Source organism: Schistocerca americana, chromosome 8 (assembly GCF_021461395.2).
Source record: "Schistocerca americana isolate TAMUIC-IGC-003095 chromosome 8, iqSchAmer2.1, whole genome shotgun sequence".
Classification (NCBI taxonomy): Eukaryota; Metazoa; Arthropoda; class Insecta; order Orthoptera; family Acrididae; genus Schistocerca; species Schistocerca americana.
The window spans coordinates 310,111,437-310,138,889 of NC_060126.1; the positions used below are offsets into that span (position 1 = coordinate 310,111,437).

General features: G+C 44.7%; 1 protein-coding gene across 1 annotated transcript in view; it reads right to left on the reverse strand.

Annotated features, from left to right (window-relative positions):
- LOC124545792 (zinc finger protein 503-like) overlaps window positions 1–27,453 on the reverse strand; it is a gene marked incomplete at its 3' end in the record, with an annotated part of 415,142 nt that overhangs the window by 292,565 nt on the left and 95,124 nt on the right. The window contains exon 4 of the mRNA XM_047124739.1: window positions 18,984–19,397. Within this exon, the coding sequence (XP_046980695.1) occupies window positions 18,984–19,397 (414 nt within the window). The remainder of the gene's footprint in view (window positions 1–18,983; window positions 19,398–27,453) is intronic.

Here is a 27,453-nt window from a genome sequence, read left to right on the forward strand (position 1 = left end):
GTCTAATTCCGTCAAGAGGTGCCTAGATCATCTGACCAAAAACTTCCGGTCATATGTTAGTGGGGATTAATATGGTACGTGCCCATACTTCGCCTGGTACATATTCCGTGAGGTGTCTGATAACGTTCGTGGACGAAGCGCAGCCCATTCTTCCTCAAAAGCCGAAACGAGATATATTAGTGATAGCGGACGCAGGGTTCTGGAGAGAAGTCGATGTTATAAATTATCCCAAATGTGTTCCATTAGGTTCAGCTCGGGGCTCTGGGAACGTCACTTCATTTCAGGAATGTTATTGTCCACAAACCATTGTCTCACAGGTACTGCTTAATAACAGGGCTAATTTGTCACGCTGATACATGCAATTAACGTCTCCAATCTTTTCCTCTGTTGTATGCTGTACAAAATGCTTTAAAATTTATTAATACCTTTCTGCATTTAGCGTTTTCTTAAGCGTAGTAATGGACCGATAAACTAACCACGGTAAACATCTCCATACTGTAACACTGCCTCCTCCATTCTTCACTGTTGGCACCGCACATGAGGTCAGGTAATGTTCTCTAGACATCCCAAAACCCAAACACTCCCATCAGATTGCTGCGGGGTGTAGCGTTATTCACCACTCTAAATGACTCGTTTTTACTCCATCACATTTCAGCGACGTCGTTCATTACATCACGTCAAGCGTCGCCTAGCACTGAGGACAGAGACGTGTAGCTCATGAGGAGCTGTTACACCGTTGTATCCCATTCTTTTTTAACTCCCTGCTCACAATCATTGCGTAGCTGGGCTACGGTACTCCTTTGGAACTCACTAGTGATTCCTTCCGCTGTTTTCATGAGATTTTTTACAACCACTTCGCGCAATGCTCGACGGTCCCTGTCCATCAGTACGTCAGATCTGACTGGTCTTGGTTTAGCGGTGCTTGCTCCTTCGCGTTTCCACTTCACAATCACTCTAACAGTCGCCCTGAGTAGCTTTAGAAGTGCTGAATGTTCCTGGTGGACTTTTTGACCAGGTGACATCCAACGACTTGTCCGCGTTTAATCACTGTGCTCTGCTGGCTTTCCCATCCTGCTGTTACTGCTTCTGCACGGAAGACACAATACTCCACATTTCCTTTTATACTGATGGGTCCTTCTCTCGTGACGTCTATTGGTCAATTCCGCATTACATAAGGGCGTTCGGATATTTTGGTCAGATGGTGTACAAGATGAATGCGGGTGAATACCAGATGTTATTCTTACTACTTGCAGTTGTGGAATCACTACTTTCTTTTTAAGTGAACGACGACGACGCCATTAATCTGCCCCTGAAGAAGAAAAAGAACTACCTGAGTGAAAGCAAAGTGGTTATGGTACCTGGTAAAGCCAACGCGCTAATACTATTACTATACTGAAATTGACTGGAAGGGTCTCCTGTCCATTTCCGTTGAAGTAGACAATGAAACTTCCTGGCAGACTAAAACTGTGTGCCGGACCGAGACTCGAACTAGGAACCCTTGCGTTTCGCAGGCTAGTGCTCTACCGTCTGAGCTACCCAAGCACGACTCACGCCCCGTCCTCATAGCTTTACTTCCGCCAGTACATCTGCTACCTTCCAAACTTTACCAAAGCTCTCCCGCGGACCTTTCAGAACTAGCACTCATGGAAGAAAGGATATTGCGGGGACATGACTTAGCCACTGCCTAGGGGATGTTTCCATAGTGAGATTTTCACCCTGCAGCGGAGTGTGCACTGATATGAAACTTCCTGGTACATTAACACTATGTGCAGACCGAGACTCGAACTCGGGAGAGCTTCTGTGTGAAGTATGGAAGGTAGGAGAAGAGCTACTGGCAGAAGTAAAGTTGTGAGGACGGGGCGTGAGTCGTGCTTCGATACCTCGGCGTGTTCGGTCAGAGGGATAGCAGCCCGCTTTAAAAAATAAAAAAAAATTGAGTTAATGGAACAAATTCAACGAACAATAGCGAAAAATATTAGATCAACAAAAAAAGACGATAGAGCAATTGTCCACGAAACGCCGGTCTGGTACACAGTTTTAATCTGCCAGGAAGTTTCGTATCAACTCACTCTCCGTTGCAGAATGAAAATCTCATTCTGGAAAAGTAGACAAATTTACAAGTGATTCATTTTTTGTTTGGGATAGGATAAACACAAACGAAACCAGCCATGTTCTTATTCGAAAATCGGTTCGATATAGACAAAACGTAAGCCATGTCTCCTAAATGAATCTTTCTCTCTATAGCGGAGTGTCCATTGTTTTTGACAATTCCTGTCATAAGGACACCATGCACCAATTGGATTTTTGTAATTTTTTATATCTGTGGTTCGTTAAAAGGTTTTCAACAAAATTTAATATTTTTTGAATGATTTCGTGACACCCCATCAGCTGTCATTCTCTTTATATCATGTACGATTGTACAATTTCGGCCTTAAGTCATTTTCAAATATCTAAAACGTAAGCATTATACATGGCATACATTAGTGATACTTCTAATTTTAACATAGGAACAAGTCATATCTTTCGATATACTAGGAGCATTATAACTTACTTCATGGACGGTTCGTTAGTAGTATATTATGCCATGTCATCCTTGCCCCTATGACTGCATGTAAGTGTCATAAACTAAATAGGAAAAGGTTTTTCGCTGTTTTAGGGGCACATTACTTTCGAGCAGTTATTGCAAAGCACTTGCTTACATAAAAGGTGATCTTTTAATGCACTTCCACTAGTAATATTACATTTATTTTACATAAATTTGGAAATTAGCCTACGTATGCCTTTGTTTTCAATTATATTTAATCATCGTTCTTTATTACTTTAAGTATGACTGTATGTAATTTCTTTAAAATAACTTGTAAATATTTGTTCTGTTATTTTGGGCATAGTGTAAGTACGTTAAAACATTGATCTTATGCGTAAGAGCTTTGCAAAAACTGCTCAAAAGTAGTGCTCCTAAAATAGCAGAAAACCTTTTCTAATATATTTATGGCAGTTACAAGCAGTCATAGAAGCGAGGACGTGTATGGCATCATATACCACAAAAAATCGTCCTTCAATTAAGTTATATTGCGCCCATTATTCCTAGAGATATGAGTTGTTCCTATGTTAAAATCATAAGTATCACTAAAGTACCCACTGTCTAATGCTTCCGTTTTAGATACCTGAAAATGGCCTAAAGCCGAAATTGTACAATCGTACATGAAATAAAGAGAATGATAGCGGCAGGCATCGTGAAATCATTTGAAAAATTTATCGCAGCTGCAACCCTATCGCAATTAAATTTAAAGTGTAATATGCTAAAATCTGGTCCATAGCTTTCGACGAGCAGAATGGTTCTATAGTAGAGTACTCGCTTGTTTCACGAAGGAGCCTGGGTTCCACTCCAATTGGAATGAGGTATTTTAAAAAAGGGACAAGTACTACGCACATTTCCGTGAAGTATAGAGTACGTAAAACGCACGAGACTGGTAATCGCTAGATCAAGTCTCGTTTCGGTCATTATTATTTTTCGCTTTTCCCATTTAGTTCGAATACCTACGGCATTTGAACATAAAATAGATATGTTAATTACCACACGTAGTTGTCATTTTTGCAATAAACGCACATGTTCTTATTTCTCGTTATACACAGTGATTCAGCTGGATTTTATGCAACCCACAACACCTTCAAATACCACACGCAAGACATTCATATTTTCTCGTTAGTTAAGAGCAAACTACAGAAAAAATGAACAGGAACTATTTGTAGGAAATTTAATGTAGTTAAATTTGGTACCGGCATACTTTTGCGCTAAAGGTCGTAGTTTTCGAATTATTCAAGAAAAAATTGCAAAAGCGACGTCAAACACGCTATCCTTGAATAATTCGAAAATTGTGGCCTCCAACGGAAACGTACCCATTATAAACTTTAACTACATTTAACTTCCTACAAAAAGGTCTTGTTTATCTTTTTCTGTAATACTAACAGTTTGCGCATGGTGAGCGAGAGAATATGGAAAGCTCGTGTGTGGTAATTAATGGCGTTGCCGGTTGCATAAAACCTATCGGTATGGGCAGCTGACTCACGGGCTCTGAGCACTATGGGACTTAACAGCTATGGTCATCAGTCCCCTAGATCTTAGAACTACTTAAACCTAACTAACCTAAGGACATCACACAACACCCAGTCATCACGAGGCAGAGAAAATCCCTGACCCCGCCGGGAATCGAACCCGGGAACCCGGGCGCGGGAAGCGAGATCGCTACCGCACGGCCACGAGCTGCGGACCTGACTCACTCTGTATACTGTACACATTTAAAAAAAAAAAATTCACTGCAGACAAAAATTCTTAATTTCTGATCTTTTCTTGTATGAAAGATTAACGAAGATAGTATAATTTAAAAAATTACAACTCAATTTTTTCTGCCTTTTTGTATTTTATGATTCACCTAAATGCTAACAAAAAAAAATGGTTCTGAGCACTATGGGACTTAACAACTGTGGTCATCAGTCCCTAGAACTTAGAACTACTTAAACCTAACTAACCTAAGGACATCACACACATCCATCCCCGAGGCAGGATTCGAACCTGCGACCGTAGCAGTCGCGCGGTTTCGGACTGCGCGCCTAGAACCGCTAGATTACCGCGGCCGGCTAAATGCTAACAGAAATACAATTTTGTTTAAAAATTCGAACTCATGCCCCCTCCCTTCCACATCAGAGAAACACTCTACCAAATACCAATTCCCCTTGCTGAAAAACACCACCTTCGTTTGGCATATTACAATTGGTTGGCGAACTTTATAAAGCAGAATTTCTCGATTTTTTAGAGTTGCGTCGAACTGCTCTGAGTGAGGTATATTTGAGGCCTGAACTTCACGTAAGATAAATATAAAGAACCACAAAAATCTGACTGCGGTGTGGTCCCCCTGTCAGATGAAAACTGTACGCAAAACGGGGTTCGAGTCCATGTCCGGCACGCAGTTCTAAGGCGGCAGAAAGTTTCGTGGGCGGAGTTGTTGTGTGGAGCTCAGCAGTAGCATTCGCCGTGCCCCGGGATAGTGGTTCGACAGACGGTGGTCTCCGGTGGCACCGTTTAGGCCGTGCGCGGCGCAGCGCCTCCGGTATGTGAGCCAATGACATGCGCTTTCCCCACCGCACCTGCCGAGCGCCGCTTCCTGGAGACGCGAGCCACCACACGGAAGCCTAATCAGCCACTTTGGTTGAGGCTATAAACTTACGCGCACTAGGACGTGAAATTCTTTCGGGAATTTTCTCCACCTTCGTCGTGGTTTCACCGCGCGAACCGTGAGACCACACGGAGATAAGATTATGAATATACTGCTGGCATTTAAAACTGCAACACCACGAAGGACAGCAAATAACCAAGTTTCACTTGTTCTGCGTAGGGGACGATGAGGCAAAGTAGCCAATCTGAGGGAAATTAAATTTTCACAACACCATGGTTACTAATACACTATTGGTCATTAAAATTGCTACACCAAGAAGAAATGAAGATGATAAAGGGGTATTCATTGGACAAATATATTATACTAGAACTGAAATGTGATTACATTTTCACGCAGTTTGGGTGCACAGATCCTGAGAAATCAGTACCCAGAACAACCACCTCTGGCCGTAATAACGGCCTTGATACGCCTGGGCATTGAGTCAAACAGTGCTTGGATGTCGTGTACAGGTACAGCTGCCCATGCAGCTTCAACACGATACCACAGTTCATCAAGAGTAGTGACTGGCGTATTGTGACGAGCCAGTTGCTCGGCCACCATTGACCAGACGTTTCCAATTGGTGAGGGATCTGGAGAATGTGCTGGCCAGGTAAGCAGTCGAACATTTTCTGTATCCAGAAAGGCCCGTACAGGACCTGCAACATGCGGTCGTGCATTATCCCGCTGAAATGTAGGTTTTCGCAGGGATCGAATGAAGGGTAGAGCCACGGGTCGTAACACATCTGAAATGTAACGTCCACCGTTCAAAGTGCCGTCAATGCGAACAAGAGGTGACCGAGACGTGTAACCAATGGTACCCCATACCATCACGCCGGGTGATACGCCAGTATGGCGATGACGAATACACGCTTCCAATGTGCGTTCACCGCGATGTCGCCAAACACGGATCCGACCATCATGATGCTGTAAACAGAACCTAGATTCATCCGAAAAATTCGACGTTTTGCCATTTGTGCACCCAGGTTCGTCGTTGAGTACACCATCGCAGGCGCTCCTGTCTGTGATGCAGCGTCAAGGGTAATCGCAACCATGGTCTCCGAGCTGATAGTCCATGCTGCTGCAAACGCCATCGAACTATTCGTGCAGATGGTTTTTATCTTGCAAACGTCCCCATATGTTGACTCAGGCATCGAGACGTGGCTGCAGGATCCGTTACAGCCATGCGGATAAGATGCCTGTCATCTCGACTGCTAGTGATACGAGGCTGTTGGGATCCAGCACGGCGTTCCGTATTACCCACCTGAACCCACCGATTCCATATTCTGCTTACAATCATTGGATCTCGACCAACGCGAGCATCTATGTCGCGATACGATAAACGTCAATCGCGATAGGCTACAATCCGACCTTAACCAAAGTCGGAAACGTGATGGTACGCATTTCTCCTCCTTACACGAGGCATCACAACAACGTTTCACCAGGCAACGCCGGTCAACTGCTGTTTGTATATGAGAAATCTGTTGGAAACTTTCCTCATGTCAGCACGTTGTAGGTGTCGCCACCGGCGCCAACCTTGTGTGAATGCTCTGAAAAGCTAATCATTTGCATATCACAGCATCTTCTTCCTGTCGGTTAAATTTCGCGTCTATAGCATGTCATCTTCGTGATGTAGCAATTTTAATGGCCAGTAGTGTATGATGGGCTCTCAACAAGTGAAGCAAAATGTGTAAAGCAACACATTTTGCTCGATCCACTGTTGTTGAAAAAAAAATGTGAAATTTGTTGTCGGACAAGGTGGAATATTCCCGCTACAGCCCCTATAGTTTCACGAAGTTCCGATAGATGGCGACGCTACGCTAAACTTCAAAATTACGTCTGTAATGGTGGTGTGTTCCAAGCAGAGAGCTGTCATTGAGTTTCTTTTGAAGGAAAACCAGAGCACCGCAGATATTCATAAGCGCTTTCGGAATGTCTGCGGAGACCTGGCTTCGAACAAAAGCACGGTGAAACGTTGGTCGAGGCGTCTGTCATAATCGCAGCAAGGTCGCGCAAACCCGTCCCATCTCCCGCGTGCCGGCCGGCCGCACACCGCTGTGACTCTTGCAATGTTGGAATCTGCGAATACTCTCATTCGAAGTGATGGATGGCTCACAATAAAACACCTCGGTGGACAACTGGATGTCTCTACTGGTTGTGCCGAAACACTGGTCCATGGATTGGGGTACTCACAGGTGTATGCCCGGTGGGTTCATCACCTGCTAACAGATGACCAGAACGAGCAACGAAGGACCATCTGTGCGAAATTGTTTGCACGTAATAAGGTCGTTGTGACAATTTTGTTGATGAAGCAAGACACAGGCTTCGACGTCGACCAGTAGAGTGGTACCATGAGGGCATATAGGCCCTTACAGCAAGGTGACTTAAGATCGTCGCGCTGAACAAAGATTATACTGAAAATGTGGTTTTTTAGCCAAAAAACTGGGGAATAACATGGTGCATTGGAAACCTGAAAGAAAATCAGCCTGCTTTCAGAAAAAAATGCGCTGCATTACTTATTGAATGCCAGTCGTAGAAGCTTGCCTCTGACACATTTTGAATCTAAATCTTGTAGGATACCACACCAAACATATTTAACTGAATAAGAAAATAATGTATATAGGAACTATGTGGATTTTTCTGAAGGCTTAGATAGTGGCCACTTTTTTCCACCGAGGGGGCAATGTGTCAGCGCCATCACAACAGCATCCCACGTTTGTTGTTCTGATTTTCGGACAACTGTTCTAGGCAGCTTGGTGCCCTAGTATCTGAAATGATACGAAGAGGCTGGAGGAGATCGCTTTAAATCGAATTTTTATACTAGGCCACATATAACAGAACAGAGATGACTTTAAATAACGTAACTTAGTGAATTCAAAATGATCTCAATGGAATGGAATGACGGATGATAGCTTTGCATACAGGGTGGTCAGAAACAGTCTGAAAATCTTGTAAGGGTGTTCCAGGATAAGTTGTGCTAAGAAATAATTGTTATCAAAAAGAGTTCGATACGTCGCGCTCTTTCCGAGTTCATTAGTACTAACCTTAGGCAATCAGGCCACTGCGCACGCAAATACAAGCGGCCAGCCAGACACAGTTAGTGTCACTTCTTCATATAGCATACCTCATAGCACACTAGACTCCTCAGCCTCTAGTTCAGGCTCAATCACTACTGCAGTCCCAGCTGTGCATCGCTCTTTTGTTAGGTTTTAAGAAAACAAGGGAAGACAACCTTTGGCGACACCTTTCTGGCGTGCAGCTTGGATCTGTTCACGCGACGAATCGCATCTTTTTCTTAACAGTTATTTCTTTGCACAAACTCCGTGCAACAGCCTTAGAAGCTTTTAAGACTGTTTCTGACCACTCAGTATAAAAGGATTTAGTAGAGATACATGCGTGATATATGGAACTAACTAGTTGCTATTCAGGTAGCCACTTTGGCCGTTTTTCTCAATGAGTAGAGTGGCCACTTTTCACCATCTGGCACAATTTCGGCATTACGGAATCACAAATGAAACTATCAAACCCAAATAAACAACAAGGACCTACATTTCGACGCCAAAAGACTTGCTCGGCGTTTTAGTGAGGTAACAGCAATAATACAAATGACTTACATCAGACGACTGAAAAATATTATTTACTAAGAAATAATGGAATGTGGTTCCACTGTCAAACTTTTTGACGACGGTGATGGTTTATAATAGAATAGTTTGAGCACTTCTTGCCAGGCAGCAGCACTTTTGAGCACTTCTCGCCAGGCAGCAGTGCTATCGAGGACAAAAAAGACGCAATGGCCCCTTTTTCCGCCCTGACGACTTAACTTCACTTTCCCCTATACCGTACAGCAAGAAGAATACATGACTAAATTTGTGGGTAGTTTTGGGGCTATACAGTGTACGAATTTAAGATCACAGAGCTTCCGCAACTGGAAGCAATAACGTTTCTAACGCCGTTGGATATCGAGTCCAGTTGAGGTAGGATGAGAGGTATGGGTACATAATTCCATATTGCTTCAAGTATAAGCCACAGTTAGTCAGTCATAGTGGCTCGCAACTGGTGGCGTCACAGTCTCTCGGCGACACACGACCAAATGTATTCAGTGGATGAGAGATCTACAGAACGTGCTTGACACGACAGTAGTAGAACACATTCTCTGTTTAGGTAAGTTAGAACAGAAAGGGAAACGTGCGGTCTTGCGCTATCTTGTTGAAAGCGAACGTCACGGAGAACTCGAAAACAGGTACATCCTTTGGCTTTAACTCGTCAGAAAAGCAACACCCGAGGCCCACGAGAAAGATAGATCGCTGTGTGTAAGTCACAGCAGAGGACACTGCAGGTCTTACGAATGCCACCAGCCATCTCTGTCGGGGAGCGAGTAACTGTTTTAGACGAATTTAATAATCCTTCACAGCATGCTTAAATGCGTGCTAGATCTCGAAGTTAATACCTTTGTTGGGTATTTTTCCAATTACATACCAATTTCCCGCGGGCCCCGCAAGCAACCAAGCATTAGCGAAATGTGACGGACAAGCCGGCTTGTGTCACGTTACAAGTTCGTTGCGAAGCCCGTATTTCTCGTGGGCCCCGTGCAACACCCACCGTCCGTGTTACCGGCTACACGAGGCAAATTTGGTCATTCCAGGTGCTGAACCAATACGTCGGTGACGAATAGAATTTACCGACGTTAGTAATCCTCGGAGCCTCTACATATTATGCGTCCATCATGGTGGGAAACGCAGAACAAGGACTCGTCTGAAAAGAGGCGGTGTGGTACCTTTCCTGTATCTAGTGTTGTTGGGCGCACCACAGTGCGCTCGTACGTCTCTCAATTGTCATATAAAAGATCACCGTACCAATAGTTGCCTTGTCCGTAGTGCTACAAACGTTGTGGTGTTGTCTTTGTGGACACTTGTCTTGTAGTACACAAACCAGTTGCTGACTCAAGGCTCGCACCGTCGCTGTACGACCCTGTACAACGGGCAGACATTGCCTCTATCATGTCGGGCTCTAGTCGCGTGGAGCTGTTGAGATTCTGTATGTCTTTGGCCATGACTTTCCTGGATCCACCGGTTCCATATCTGCATGGCAGTCGTAGCTTCACGACCAACGTGAGCACCAGTATCGCCGAATGATAAACTGCAAGTTTGAGCCGGCCGCGGTGGTCTAGCGGTTCTAGGCGCTCCGTCCGGAACCGCGCGACTGCTACGGTCGCAGGTTCGAATCCTGCTTCGGGCATGGATGTGTGTGATGTCCTTAGGTTGGTTAGGTTTAAGTAGTTCTAAGTTCTAGGGGACTGATGACCACAGATGTTAAGTCCCATAGTGCTCAGAGCCATTTGAACCATTTTGCAAGTTTGATAGGACACAATCCTATCACTGTTGGACTTCGTCACGTACTGCTAGACCTTTCTCATTCTTATACGAGGCAGTACACGATCTTCTCAAAGACAAACAACATTCATAAGCAACTTTTGACTGAGAAACCTGCAGCGTGACCTTCCTTAAATACATAAGGTAAGATAGCGTTACTCTTACCTTCTTTGTGTGATTGCACTGAAATACTTATCATATACACATCTAAGCACGTGTGCACAGTTTGTCGTTTGTTGCCCGGCATATCTATGGTGTACCAACTTTAACTGGCACCAGTATACATCCCGAACGTTGCTATGTATTGCCTGTGTCTGCCACAGACAAACGACTCCCTAAGACAGTTCAAGAAGAGAATAGTCGCAGACCTTCAGCTTTGCATTCGCATCTCACATTAGATACTGTCTCCCGTTAGAAACTCTTAATCTAATTTGTTGACATTCTCAGGGTGAGCACACTGGACTCACATTCGGAAGGACGACAGTTGAAATCCTCGTCCGAACATGCCGATTCAAGTTCTCCATGATTTCCCTAAATCATTCCACGCAAATGCCGGTATGGACTCCTTGAAAGTCCACGGACTATTTCCTTGCCCATCCTTGAAATAATTCTTGCTTGTGCTCCGTCCCTAATGACCTCGTTATCGATGGCACAACACAGCCTAATAATCCTTCCTTCCTTTTTTAATGTGCGTTTAGCCTTCTTAAGTGATCTGTGACTATCTTTGATACCTCAAGTGAAATAGAAATGTTTCGTACTGTAGGTACTCTCATGTCCTTAAGAATTTCACGAAACAACATGAAGCACGGCGATACTGTATGCTTTAAACTCTGTAGATGTGAAACCGCACAACTAGCCACAGGCTGACGGTCGCACTTGGTTTGTGTGGTTGTCCTACGCCTGCGACATGAGGATATCAGTATGGATCAGACGCGGTTTGAGTGTTCTATTAGGAGGGATCACTATGACAGTCCTTTATCTTCAAAAAGCTCGTCGTAGAACTGTGGATTTCTTTGTATTCCCGACGTGTCAATTAACACAAGAAATTTGTTCTCCTGCACACAGGGCTTCATCACATCAGATACAATACATTGAACATTATCTCGGTTCACCTGCGGCGTAAGAAACGCGAAAAATGGAAATTAAGAATAAGTTTCAGTAGAGGGAATCGATCGCACGACCTCCGGGCTACTGTTCTGTACTATTTCCGCAGAGTCAGCCGCTGCCCGTTAAGTGCGTTAACGTTAATGGCTCATGCCTCGCTGGAAATGCTATTTTTTCTAAACGGCTGGCCATGTGAATCTCCTACTTCAGTCACTTCCATTTCTGGCCAAGCCTTGGATATACCATAAATTTCGAGGAAATCGATGCTGAGTAGTAGGTGCGGTCCCGTTGTTAGTCTGCAAGAGTTCGTCCTGGCGTTGTACATGTATGGTGAACGTAAAAGTCACTTTTCGCGTCAGTGGCACCGTCTAACGAAGACGAGAGCAGTTCAGTTCGTCGGAATTACACGCGACGCTCGGGGTGCTACAACCCGTACAATAATAAACGGATAGCGACTGGTGTGCTTGCGGACTGGCGTGGGACTGGCCATTACGCAAACAGTCGCCTGGCGCGCGTTGCAACAGTCCACCAGGGCCCGACTTCCCCTGGTCCCTCTGCCCGCGGCTCATTACCGGCGTTTATCTCGCTTCGTGACTGCGGCAGCCGCCGCTGGGCTGGGAAAGGGAAACCGAACCAAAGGTGAAGGATGCGCCCGCCGCTTTCTCGGCGCCCCCGCTCTGGGAGCGGATCCACAGGGGCCAGGGGCCAGCTGCGAGGGCGCCGCCTTCTAAAGGTGCCGGCAAATCGTTCCGGGCACCACCGCCCCCTTGCATAGCTCACGAGTAGCGCTCGCTGCTGCAGAGCGCGATGCACGAGATGCGAGTTCGACACGTGGTACCACCTGGACGTCCCCAAACCAGAAACTGCCTAGAACTGCCCTTTTCACTTTCGTAAGACTAACGAGAGAAGTGCTTACACAAAGACAAATCAGAGTGGTCCTGTGATGACATTATAAAATATCAGGGAGGCGGAGAAGGGCAAATACATCAATTTGAGATAAGAGACCCTAGTCCGGAAACGACCGAGTTGAAAGTTATAAGAGAAAATTTACTCAAGTTAATCTGCATCTAGATAAGAGTACATACACACTCCAAAGCCAGCGTACGGCGCTCTGCGGAGGTAACCCTGCACCACCACTAGTAATATCCTTTCCTGTTCCACTCGTAAACAGAGTCTTATCTTTGCGGTCCTTCCGCGAAAACTGCGCTGGTGGCAGTAGAAACATTCTACAAAAAGCTTCAAATGCTGGTTCTCGTGTTCCTCGACAAAAATATCACTTTCTCTTGACGGATTCCGATTTGAGTTCCCGAAGCATCTCTATGATACTTGCGTGTTGATCAGACCTACAGGTAAAGAATCTAGCATCCTGCTCCGGTGTTTTCCTTTAATCCGACCTGGTGGAGATCCCTAACACTCGAGCAGTATTCAAGAATAGGTCGCACTAGCGTCCTATATGCTATGTCCTTTATAGCTGAACCACACTTTCCCAAAATTTACTCTATAAACCAAAGTCGACCATTCGCCTTTTCTACCATAATCCTCACATGCTCATTCTACCTCTTTTTGCAGCGTTAGGGCCACGTATTTTAAGCGACGTGACTGTTTCAAGCAGGACACTACTAACACTTTGTTTTTCGTACTCATCTGTATCAACTGACATTTCTCTACATCAAGAGCTAATTGCCATTCATTACACCAACTAGAAATTCATCCTGTATCCTCCTACAGAAAATCACCTTCGACACCATGTCGCACACAACAGCATTATCGACAAACGACTGGAAATTGCTGCCCACCCTGTCCGCCAGATCATTTATATACATAGAAAATAATAATAGTCCTATCACACTTCCCTGGGGTAGAGATTCGCGATAAAAGTAAGCTAATAAGTGGCTAATGTCGTAGAGAATTCTTTGTAAAACCGAACTGGGATTCCATGCAGACCTGGCGACTTATTTGTTTTTAACTCTCAGTTTCCTTTATCTACTACAAGAATGTCTGTTACTAAGTCGTCCATACGGAAATCTGTTCGATGGTTAAACGACGGTATGTTTGTACAATTCTCCTGCATGCACGATTTCTTATACGCGAAATTTAGAAATTAGATTTTGGTTTTTCTGTCTTCAAGTGCCACACCAGACTGGCCAAGGACTGACTGGATCGAAGCCTTAGACCAGAAGCGATAGGTAGTGGTAGTTGTATGCTTCGCGTACAGATCTTTTCACAGGCGCATTGTAAGGAACAGTTCAGCAATTTCATAACATATTAGAATAGTCTCAATGCTAACTTTAAATTTATTATACAGTATTAGCCTCGCGAGCGCTTAAACGGGCCCCAACTTCCGAGCCGGCCGTTGTTGCCGAACGGTTCTAGGAGCTACAGTCTGGAACCCCGCGGCCACTACGGTCGCAAGTTCGAATCCTGCCTAGGGTATGGATCTGTGTGATGTCCTTAGGCTAGTTCGGTTTAAGTAGTTTTAAGTTCAACGGGACTGGTGACCTCCGATGTTAAGTCCCATAGCGCTCAGAGCCATTTGAACCCAACTTCCGCACCCTGATCATGGCGTACGGAATTGCCGCTGAATAGTCCCCAATACCTTCACATAATTTCCGCTGAAGTCGCACGTAACTTGATTTCACAGGGTGCAGTGCTGTGCAGCAATAATGAATTCCATGTACCAGCCCAAGTTTCACAAGTTGCTACATTTACAACAGTTGTTCGAAATGGCATCAATGCAGGTATGGCGTCGTCTCACAGAACTCTGTCGTATCCATTCTAAAATCGGCGGTGTCGTTTGAACAGCGTCACAGGCAGCGAGAATGCTTGGCAGAGGGTCCTTTTCAGTCTTGACTGGCGCCACTTAGACAAGTTTTTTCACATGGCCCCACAAGAAGAAACCAAGTTGGGTCCGATCAGGTGCACTTTCTGCCGACGAAACACTCTGCTATTTTTCTGGCTATCCACTTTTAAGGGAATGTATGATCCAGGTGTTCATGAACCTCCAGTCCAAAGTGAAGAGGAGCTCCATCATGTTGGAACAATATCCGCTGACGAATAACTAGTGGGATATGTTCCTAGAACCTGGGTAGTATGTTCCGGTACATGTATCCACTGTCAGAGGTATGAGAACGCTCATATCTTTAGACTCCGTCGCTTGTGGACCAGCGTCCCTTACCTCCAACTGATTTACTGTTCTCCATCATCAGTGAAAGCTTGTAACATCGTCAGGGAATCACCGTGTATAACGTTTTATCTACGAAGCAAAACATCGTAACCACTCATGGTTTTAATCATTTGCGTTTCGCAGAATACGTTTCAGGTTCAGGTCGCGCACTGGCTCATTTCACGTGTGTCCCCGTATCCACATTTTTCTGGTGTAAATAAATAAAAGCCTGGACGATAATTACTCTTCTCTTGACTAGTGGACTGTCGATAGGATAAAACATTCTTTGACAGACACAAGTGACAGATAAACTAATTATAAAAGCAATAGTTTTTCTCTGCCTCGTGATGACTGGGTGTTGTGTGATGTCCTTAGGTTAGTTAGGTTTAAGTAGTTTTAAGTTCTAGGGGACTGATGACCATAGATGTTAAGTCCCATAGTGCTCAGAGCCATTTGAACCATTTGAAAAGCAATAGTTAGCGCAAATTACAATATAATCATCTTCTTCACTTCATAGAGTAGGTTGCGCATCCTGTCCCGGAAACCATTTCGTCCACAGACGTCCGACACTTCGCTATCCAGTGGGCTTCCCGATTCTAGGCAAACGATGTCGCTGCATTCTTTCTAAATGGTTACACCAGGTAATTTTATGTATATTATTTTGCTTTCCAAATCAAAAAACTGCTCCTCTTACCTCATTTCTCTGTTTCGTATTTTGTCTGACTGTGCGCAATTTTTGACTGCCCTCGTGAGTTTCTACTAACCAGACGTAATTTTCCTTTTGTGCTTCTTTGAAAGTGCCTACTTCTCACTTCCATATGGTACTACCGGTACCGCCATTGTTTCGTAAAGCTTCAGTTTACTTTCATTTTTATATTTCAGATATCTATGACTTGTTTCACGTCTTTAAATTTTCAAAGCTTTATTTCCATGTCGCTTTCTATTGTTGGGCGTACTTCACAACAAAGGCAGTTAAAATTGCTCCAATATTTTGCCATTTATCTCGGTTTTGGATGTTGTAGCGTTTTCCCAAGAAATGCCTTTCGTTTTGATTTATGGGGAGTCCGCATTGGTCTGCTATTTTTCTTAAAATGTATAGCCCCCTTTGTAAATTATCTTCGGTCTGTTGCACTGCACATAAAATATTAGCTAATCTATGCTGCGGTGACAGCACCCTACCACTCTTGAAAATTTGTTTACATCCTACTGTGGCCTAGACTACTTATGTATAGGCAATTGTTGGAAGGGACAGCAGCCTTGCCCTTAATTTGTTTTTAGGAGTGCTGATCATGTTCAGCAGTATTGGTGTGTGTGTGTGTGTGTGTGTGTGTGTGTGTGTGTGTGTGTGTGTGTGTTTGAGTGAGTTAGTGAGCTCAACATCGAAGTATTCAGGGCCCATACGAAGATCTACTAAAACGAATGTGGTTAAAACGTAGAAAATGCGATAAAAGAACTACAAGACAAATTGAGATAAAATAACACACTCTCTCTCCCAATCTCACACATAATCAACCGCTCAGTCTACAACGCTGGAAGTTCACAAGGCGAGAGGTAGGAACACATTATGCATCCAGGACATTGCCGAACATGATCTTTTTTGGTAGTCTAGGTGTTAAGAGTGTGGAGAGGCACAATGTTGCATGGGGGTATTAAGCTCCAAATCTTCGAACACTGTACGCTCACCGGTCAAAGTTACTCTCACACTGTACTCCATCCCCACGTGCGTTTTTCAGTAGCGCATTCTGCTCTGACTGTGTTATTATGGATGACAATACGCGATCACATCGAACAGTGCAATTAGGGGAGCTCTTGGAACGAGACGATATCTGACGAATGGACTAGCCTGCCCGTTTCCCCAGCTTAAATCCCTTCGAGCACGTGATGGATGCGTTGAAGAGAAGCACTGCAGCTCGCCCATATGCACCAACGACCGTCCAGCAGTTGTGAACAGGGCTGGTAGAGGAATGGAATGCTCTACCAGAAGAACTCCTTATCAACTTGTGGTCAGCATGGGAGCACTTAGCACAATATGAGTTTCCGTCAGCGATGATCACACACCTACAGTTTGTAATGTCCAGGAGATCATTAAGAATCACCGTCACTTCATCGTAATTACTGTCCTTGAATAAAAATGCCATTTCTGTTCGTCTTATTGTGCATTTCTTTCAGTTACCTTGAGTACTATAATGAGGCAGTTCTTTTAATATATGTTCCAAGCTATATCGAGCTAAGTAATTTGGCAGTGACAAACCATGGGGAAGTTAGTTTCGTCCTTCACTTTTGCACACCAGTGTGCTTGCTCATTCCCTTCAACTCAGTTCTTAGTATTATCTCTAAATATTTAAATCATTTTACGCGCTTTAGACTTTAGGCTCTGGTCCTTCAGTCGGATGCTAAGGTCTTTTATTCGTTCTACATATTGATCATGGGTGCTGTGTAACACCAATATAACTTCAGAGTTTCAACTCTTAACTTCCATCACAATGGTCAGCCTCGGTAGCTTAAGTGTCAGTCAGTCTGAGTACCATGGTTCCCGGTGCTGAAGGGTTTCTTTCTTAGTACGAGGACTGGAACGGGCTGTACTCAGCCCAGTGAAGCCAACTGAGGAGCTGTGTGAATGAGATGTAGCTATTCTAAGGTTCAGAAAACTAACAGCAGCTAAGGGAAAGCACTGTTAACAACATGTCCATCCATAAAGCATCCTAATGACGCCATTGGTGGAGAATGACACAGGATTTTGACGGTGCTGTCGTTTCTGACGCTACCAATGCTATCACTCAGCGAAGGCACTGATTTTCTCTTAGCGCTCACATACTTTACTCATGGACGGAATTTCTTCTAGATTTCGAGATAGTTTTGTTGTGGACATTGTTCAATACATCCTACGTTGAAGTGCGTACTAAATTTCGAGAGATTCTATAAGTCGTTGCCCATATTGGAGATTTTGCATTCTTTTAAACCTGACATGCTTTATTCAGCACTTCTGCAATAGTGTCCTACATGTTTTGTGTAAAACGGATGTTGTAACCATTCATTTTCCTTGTACAGACACAGGCCGTAGTAAAGCCACTCATACTTCCCTTGCTAGTACCAGAAAACACAGTGAGAAAGTGAAATCAAATGAAACCAGAAAATCTAATTACAGATTGATGATACTGACGAGATGGTGAGTTTTTTCGCGCCGAGCCTGAACCAATTAATTGCATAACTAAAATCGAACTGAAGATTACGTTCTATTAGTCTAGCAGAACACTTGGAGATGCAACAGATACATTGGAAAAGCTGCGTACACTACGTTTGTCCGTCCTCTTTTGGAGTATTGCTGCGCTGTATAGGATCCTTACCAGATAGGATTGACGGAGGACATCAGAAAAGTTGAAAGAAGAGCAGCTCGTTTCGTATTATCGTGAAATAGGGAAGAGAGCGTCACCAACATGAGCCACAAGTAATCACTAAAACAAAGGCGTTTTTCATTGCAGCGAGATCTTTTCACAAAATATTAATAACAACTTTCTCCTCACAATGGAAACATATTTTATTGGCGCTTACCTATATAATGACAAAAGATCATCGTAACAAAATAACAGAAATCGAAGACCGCATGGGAATATTTAGGTATTCACCTCCGAACGCTGTTCTAGAGGGGTACGGTAGAGAAATGGTGTCAAAGTGGTTTAATGAACCCTCTGCCAGACACTCGAGTGTGAATTGTAGAGTAGTCGTATATATGTAGACAATATGTTCATGCCCATGGGGGGTCACACAGCATACTTATGTTTAAGATAGGCATCAGTACCGAATGGAAAGAAAATTTGGTCTTCTGATACACGTTATGTGAGGCTCGTGAAAGAGCGATAAATATCGGACTGGTGCTTTATGGGGTAACACTTGACACGTACTTCGTTTTTGTTTTTTGTCTTTTTTTGTATAAATCAAGGTTTCCGATTAGATTATTATGAAAAGCCTTTGAAGGAAAGTGCTTGTTAAAACAATAAAGAAACTGTAAATGATTTTAAAGAGATTTTGAGCGAAGCACACTTTCGTTACATTAACAGAGAAAGCCAGCAATTTCTATGCTTTTATTTGCCCTCATTACCAGTCTACGTCATGGAGCTACATAGTGTACAATTGTGTGCTCACCGGAGCTGTCGCCGTTGTCCAGGAATCGGGGATCGGACTGCCGGTCCGGTGAGGGCGCGTGGTCGGAGCCGATGCCGCTGCTGGGACCCGAGGAGCCGCCCCCGGCATCGGCCGACGCCGCCCCCGTGGCCGTGGCGTCCTTGCCCGGCGTCGCGGCGGAGGCGGCGGCGGAGCGGCGCAGGTCGACGGCGGCCATGTTGCCGCGCGCGCGGTGTACCGTGTCGTAGTCTCGCGGCGGCAGCAGCAGCGGGGCGCGGGGAGCGCCGCCGCCCCCGACGCCGCCGCCGGCGCCACCCCCGGAGCCCAGCTTGGCGCGCAGCTCCGCCGCCAGCGAGTCGTACAGCGACGCTATGCGGTCCTGGCCCTGGCCCGACGACCCGGAGCTGTCCGATTCGCGAGTGCTGCTGCTGCGACCTGAGGACACACGTAACATATGCGATGGTTATTTGTTACACACTTTAATCAAAATTTCAAATAACCCACACTGTTTATTGATTGTAACTGGCTTACGCGTTTGATTATACATTAATTTCAAACAAATGGTTACACTGAATTCACAACAGAACTGAAACATATACAGAGTAATCTTAGCCGATATAAAAGCCTTCATATTAAAAATACTGCATATACGGCATGTTTGGGTAGATAGTACCTACTCTTCTGCTGTGAGCAACAAACAAATGTAAACTGTTAGATGATTCACTTAAGATCACACGGGGTATCAGCTTGGCTAGCCGTGTGGGTCTAACGCGCTGCTTCCCGAGCGAGAAGGCGTGCTGGTCCCCTGCATGAATCCGCCCGGCGGATTAGTGTCGAGGTCCGGTGTGACGGCCAGCCTGTGGATGGTTTTTAATGTGGATTTTCATCTACCTCAGCGAATGAGGGCTGGTTCCCCTCATTCCGTCTCAGTTACACTATGTCGGCGATTGCTGAGCAAACACTGTCTCCACGTACGAGTACACCATAGTAACTCTACCACGCAAACATTTGTGGTTACACTCTTCCGGTACGAGACGTTCCTCGGGGGTCCACTGGGGGCCGATCCGCACCCTGGGTTCGGTGTGGGGCGGCGGTGGGGTGGGTGGACTGCTGTGGCCTGTTGTGGGGTTGTGAACCACTGAGGGCTACGGCGGGACGAAACCTGTCCGTCGTTTCTAGGTCCAAGGTTTAATGCACAATACACACACACACACACATACACACACACACACACACACACACACACACACACACACACACAATCATGAGCCAGTCTGCACTTGTCTGTAGCTCACAATAGATGACAAGGTACTATGTACTTATACGTTCAGTATAAACAGCGTTTCTACTACGAAAACTTTTGTGTGTGGGAAGACTTCTGCACAGATGTTTCAGTTCTGTTATGGCTGCGATATAACCATTCGTTGACTAATGACAATACGTAAATATTTTCCATTTAACGTTTGAATATTATGTATAATCCAAACGCGTAAGGCAGTTTCAATCAATAAACAGTGTGACCAAGACAATCAGAAATTTTGAATTCAACATGGCCGCTACGTCTCATATGGCATTTTTGTAGATCATTAAAATACAGTGCTCATTATACATCACACACGTACATAAGCTGACCGGACAAAATATTAGTCACTCATCGTACATAGGGCACACTGTTCGATGTGCAACGCTGTAAACAGTGTAGAAGCACAATCTAATTTATTCAAATGGTTCAAATGGCTCTGAGTACTATGTGACTTAACACCTGAGGTCATCAGTCCCCTAGAACTTAGAACTACTTAAACCTAACTAACCTAAGGACATCACACACATCCATGCCCGAGGCAGGATTCGAACCTGCGACCGTAGCGGTCGCGCGGTTCCAGACTGAAGCGCCTAGAGCTAATTTATTCAGTCGCGTCACTCGCTGTATAGAAGTTGTGCAGTCTGACAGTTGGAGTAACACTTGCGTCCCTGTGGCGAGAAAGCGAACTGTACGATTAATGTTCGTTTTTAATTATAATTAACGAGATAGCTATAATATATTTTCTTTCCAAGCATTCGTGAATTATCAAGTGACGTGAATGATCGTGAAATAAACAGCCGAATCTCACTGATTCAGTGACATGAGCAACAACTTATTCATAAAGAAGTGCTTTCGAATATGTACATCATCGCATCTTACTCCGCGGAGGCAACAGAATATAAACACATAGTTCATGCGTGCGAAATATTTAATTTTGTCGATTACTTTCGCTTCTAAACCGAATGTGTTGAAAATTCTTGCCGTTTGTGGCTGAGGTTTAGCAGCGATTGTGGAAGTGTTTTCTTCCGTGAGGGAAAGACTTTTATTGCTGTCACGTTTTATTATCACGTCTGCATGGTTTCCTCTTCGGCCACAGCTGTGGTGGCTTACTTGGCAGGATAAATAATGTAGGTACTGCATACCACACAAATTTCCTCTGTTCCACATTCATTGATTTGACTGGAACTGTAGTGAAGAAAAACTTCTCGTTTTTGAGTCGATGTACGACTTCTTCTGCTGTTCACTAGGCATTTTTTTTGTTCTTAAAAGAAAACAACGTTTTCAGTAAATATCTATAGCTTACAAGAAAATCGTAAATGAACTGTCCTGCAATACACAGTTTCATGCCCTCCACGGTCCTTAGGAAACTAAAGAAAGACAAATGAGATGTCATTTCTCAGCTATTGCCGATTTTTATGGAGGTAAATATGTTTCTTATTGTAAAAATTATGTTGTATTTCAGTATAAACGATACTATTCGCACTCATCCGATTTCGTATTCGAGACTGTAGCTTACAGTCCGCTTGGAGCGCTGCTGACGCAGTGTAGAACAATGACGAGCAAGAGGATTGTGTGTTAAACTGTGGTAGAACTGGCACCAGGCGTCCACGTGATAGTCCAGTTGGCGTATGTCATGGCTGTGAAGTAGAGCCAATCAATTGTACAGAATCATCGCCGTAAGATGGGCCGACATGGAAACGTGACAGTGGCAGAAAGGAACTACCGTCTTTGGATGGGCCTGTGACCACACCGTGAATGTAGCAGTCCGACTTGTTGGTATATCGCCACAGACTGTCCAACGTTTCTACAAGGTACGATGTACCACTCAAGGCTGCAAAACACAACATAACCGCCCAGGGAAAAGTGTCGCGTCTTATCAGTGACAGTAGGTTTCAACGCGAACATTGTCAAAGGATGTGCATGCAATGGATATTACTGGTGCCGGGAACCTCTTTATTGCCTCAAACAACACAAAGGGTGGAGGCTATACTGTGGCCCGACGAATAATGACTTTATCTCCTTTCAAATGATGCAAGTTGTCAATTAAGTGTTTAACCTGAAATGTATTTAGGGTGGAGTTCATGTGAGAAGTCAGTCTGTGATGTTTTGGGGGCGTTTTTCGACCTATGACTTGGTACCTCTCATCCAGGTTGCCGTGAACATGATCTAGAATGTTTACTTTAGCATTCTCGGTGACCAGGAATTGCTCTTTCTTCTACTTCTTCAGGATGAGACTGTGAAATTCTAGTCTTCCAAGATGTGAATAACCGTGATCACAGGACTGTGTGCGAAATGTTCCTGGTTTGGCGAACACCCATGTATCCTATGCTAAACTACCCTGTCTTAATCCCGTAGAAATGCCCAGAACTATCTGCAACAGCGGACGAAATGCCGCACTCATCAACCCACGGTTTGGTAACTCTATAGGCTCTAATCTTCAGAGATAGCTTTAGCTGTGCGTTCCGTACCCGACAATACTTGTGGACCCTCTTCCTCGCCCTCGAAGCTAGGGGCTATGTTCCATGGTAACAGCGTAATGTTCCCTGAGGGAGAATAAGTTTTTCGCGGCTGTGTTTTGTTCAGTGTGGGGAGGATTAGCGAAATTTCATTTTCTTAAGCACAAGATAAAAAGTAAAGTTTTTCAGTGAAGCAATTAAAGAAAAGTCTAAACACGGATAACCTGTTTGATTGTTACAGAGCCTCTTAGTCAAACTAAAGATGCTAACATCCTTGCCCAACAAGGAGTAAGCGTTGAATCGTCGACAGTTCATGTAGTGTATCTACTGGACCTACCTTTGAAACTGTGGTGAAAATAAGTAAAAGCGAAGTTAAAGCCATTTTATATTTAATTAATCTGTGCGCAATGAAATGCAATGCAGTTGTTAATGATGATGATGATGATGATGATGATGATGATTATGATACTGATAGTGTGATGATGTTGGTGATGATTGCTCTACAGTTAAGGAATATCTTGTCGATGAATTTAAGGCAAGGTTTCTTCGGGACCACAACAGACTAAAAGGAATTCCAGTGTCTAAGGATAGCCTGCCGTGGAGAAAAATAAATGCAATGTTACGTGCATTCCATCCAATAATACCACACATTTGTCCCCTATCCCGGTTTGAGTGGAAAGCAAGAAACGCTGTAATGGAGCTGAAGTAATATACGATCTCTTAAGAAGCGGATTAAAAGCATACAGAGCTGCAAAGTTACTGTTTGTTACATATAACTTCCTAGTTTAGACTCTTCTTTAAATTCATCTGGTTTCCATTACACAGGGTGAGCATCTATCAGACCACCGCATATACATCCAGAACAAACAAGTTTATGGAGGTGGGGTATTCATTAAGTTACAGCGGAAAACGTGGGGGGCGCTTTGACTGAGAGAAATAATTTTTAAAGTTTACGACCGCTGAATTATGATACCAATTTTTTTAACTATATACATATTTGTGTGGCAGTGGAAGGTGTATTCGATAGGACTTGAACGACATAACAGGTCTGGAGTTTGATCAAATAATCCCAACATAGCAGAGACGGAAACCAACTTCCCACCATCAAATGAAGTTCCACAAACCTCTCTCCTAGAACTTAGAACTACTTAAACCTAACTAACCTAAGGACATCACAGACATCCATGCCCGAGGCAGGATTCGAACCTGCGACCGTAGCGGTCGCGCGGTTCCAGACTGAAGCGCCTAGAACCGCTCGGCCACTACGGCCGGTGCGCAGTCCAAAAACTGGATATGGTTTCCGTCTACGGTGGATGTCGCTATACTATTGGAGCATCGGTGCGGCTGTATGCTGAAAGGTATACTCATCATGCCAAGCTCTCACTTTGTGTCTTTACATACATTATAAAAAAGAAATTTCATAAAACTGCTGGTCTACAGATAAAAATGCACTATGTGATAAAAAGTATTCGAACATGCCTATGTAGTTCGGAATGGAGCCCTAGTGTCACGGCAGTCGGACCCACAAGTATAAAAGAAGGCGCAAAATATTTTGCAGTGGTCAGGAGAGCTCAGGGAATTCGAACGTGGACTAATCATTAGATGACACCTGACTAGCAAATGCGCCAGGGACATTTCAACCGATCTAAAGTTGCCCAAGTTGACGTATGGCGATGTGACTAAGAAGTAGAAACGCGAAGGAACAACCACAACTAAACCAAGATGACATAGACATCATATAATGACCGACAGGGGCCGTCGACCATTGGGAGGGTACTGCAAAAACTTTCATGAGATGAACGCAAGGGTTCACTTGTGAGTTCCCAAGTGCTACAGCTGTGCAGCTAACACATCGAGTTTGCATAGTTTTGTAACCACTCGTCGTCAATTTTGTAAACGCCTCGTCGCTACTGCTGTGGAGACCGAGTTGGTGAGTTCATAAAACGGTCTCTGGCGCAGTACACAGCTAAAACAGTTTCTCTCTGTCACTGTTACACCATCTATGCCCCAGGGTGTGGGGAGGGGGGGGGGGGGGAGGACTGGATGGGAGACCGAAGGTACTACAACACTCCAACGAATTAGAAACAAAGTCACACAAATGAGTTAAGGTTGACTTATCTTTGCGACTACTTGAATGATTAAGTATGCAACACTGCTTGTAATATAACAGAAAAGGCCCTCAATGGCTAAGAGAAAATAATCGTAGGCAAACTTTACAGCACATAGCAAATGCAATTTACTACAACTGTCTGTTCATTTCTAAGAGTTCACTAACGACATTCCCTGTATAAGTCTGTTCTGGACGATGATCTATAATCAAGTGGACGAGAGCTGCTCTTCTCTATTGCGAATATGCTTCTGTCCGTTATCGTCCGGTCATCTGCGGATTGTATTCGGCAGGCAGCTGACCGAGGTGAAGTCGATATCTACATCGACAGCGCCGCCCGTGGCGCCGGTGGGACTCGCGCAAGTGGCGAGTCTCTGTGGCACTGGCACCATCTCGCATCTTTGGCCTGGCTCTGTCTTGTTACAATAACGAACAGCTCCTCGTAAGCCACATCTTTCTGTAATCAGTGGTAAACGACCCATGAGGTGCTGTAAAGGCTCTGAGCACTACAGGACTTAACATCTGTGGTCTTCAGTCCCCTAGAACTTAGAACTACTTAAACCTAACTAACCTAAGGACATCACACACATCCATGCCCGAGGCAGGATTCGAACCTGCGACCGTAGTAGTCGCGCGGTTCCGGACTGAGCGCCTGAACCGCTAGACCACCGCGGCCGGCAGGTGCTGTAAAGAGCAATACCATTGGACACTGGATGACTGGATCGAGGGATGTGGCTTGAAGAATCACGCTGTAGCCTGTGGCAATCCAATGGAAGAGTTTGGGTTTGGGGAATGCCTGGCTTGCTAACTACAGTGACATATGGAGGAGGTTGCGTTACGGTATGTTGGTGCTTCTCGGGGAATTGGTCGTGGTCCCCTTATTATGCTTAAGAAAATGTTAAACGTGGAAGGATACGAACACGTTTCACAGCACAGTGTACTGCGTAAAGTTGAGAAACAGTTCTGAGCCGATGATTGCTTGTATCAGCATGACAGGGCACCCTGTCATAAAATAGCATCTGCGACCATATATCATGTGGACAATAACATTTTTGAAATGGATTAACATGCCCAGAGTCCAGACGTGAACCACAGCAGCTTTGGGATGAGTTAGTACGTCGACTTCACTCCAGATCCCAGTGTCCATCATCACTACCTACAGTCTCTGGTTTCGGCGCTTGAGGAAGTGTGAATGACTGCCATTGATCAACAAACAGAAGCACGCATCACTAATGTGTGTCCAGCAGAGCTGAAGCCGCCATAGAGAGAAGGGGAAACATTAATGTCCACCAATAGGTGCCCGGATACTTTTGATCATTAGTGTATACCCGTATAAAACTATTGCAACTGACAGTCTGATGTATTTCTTAAAAGATACCAATAACAAGCACAATGGATAAATTACTGTTAGCACTTCAACATTATACACGGTAGCTCCAAAGAAACATGTATAGGCAAGCGTATTCAGTTACAGAGATAAGTAAACAGGTAGTGGTCGGCAACACCTATATAAGACAACAAGTGTCTCGCGCAGCTGTTGGATCAGTTACTGCTGCTACAATGGCAAGTTATCGAGATTTAAGTCAGTTTGAAGGTCGTCTTACAGTCGGCGCACGATCGATGGGATAGAGCATCTCCGAAGTAGCGATGAAGTGGGAATTTTCCTTTACGACCATTTCACGAGTGTACCGTGAATACCAGGAATCCGGTAAAACATCAGATCTCCGACATAGCTGTCCCCGCAAAAAGATCCTGCAAGAACGGGACCAACGACGACTGAAGAGAATCGTTCAGCGTGGCAGGACTGCAACCCTTCCGCAACATCCTGCAGATATCAATGCTGGTCCGTCAACATGCGTCAGTGTGCGAACCATTCAACGTAACATCATCGATACCGGCTTTCGCAGCCGAAGACCCGCTTGTGTACCCTTGATGACTATATGACACGAAGCTTTACGCCTCGCCTGGGCCCTTCAATGCCGATATTGGACTGTTGATGACTGGAAACATGTTGCCTGGTCGGACGAGTCTCTTTTCAGATTGTATCTAGCGGACGGACGTTACGGGTATGGAGACAACGTCATGAATCCATGGACCCTGCATGTCAGCAGGGGACTGTTGAAGCTGGTGGAGGCTCTGTAATGGTGTGAGGGGTGTCCGGTTGGAGGGGTATCGGACTCCTGATACATTTAGAAACGACTCTGACAGGTGACACGTACGTAAGCACCCTGTTTGATCACCTGCATCCATTCATGTCCATTGTGCATTCTGACGGACTTGTGCAATTTCAGCAGGACAATGCGACAGTCCAGACGTTCAGAATTGCTACGGAGTGGCTCCAGGAACACTCTTTTGAGTTTAAACACTTCCGCTGGCCACAAAACTCCCCAGACATGAACATCATTGAGCGTATCTGGGATGCCACGCAACGTGGTGTTCATAAGAGATCTCCACCCTCTAGTAGTGATACTGATTTATGGAAAGCCTTGGAGGATTCATGGTGCTGCACTAATTACAGACATTAGTCGAGTCCATGCCACGTCGTGTTGCGGCACTTCTGCGTGTTCGCGGGGGCCCTACACGATATTAGGCAGGCGTATCAGTTTCTTTGTCTCTGCAGTGTAA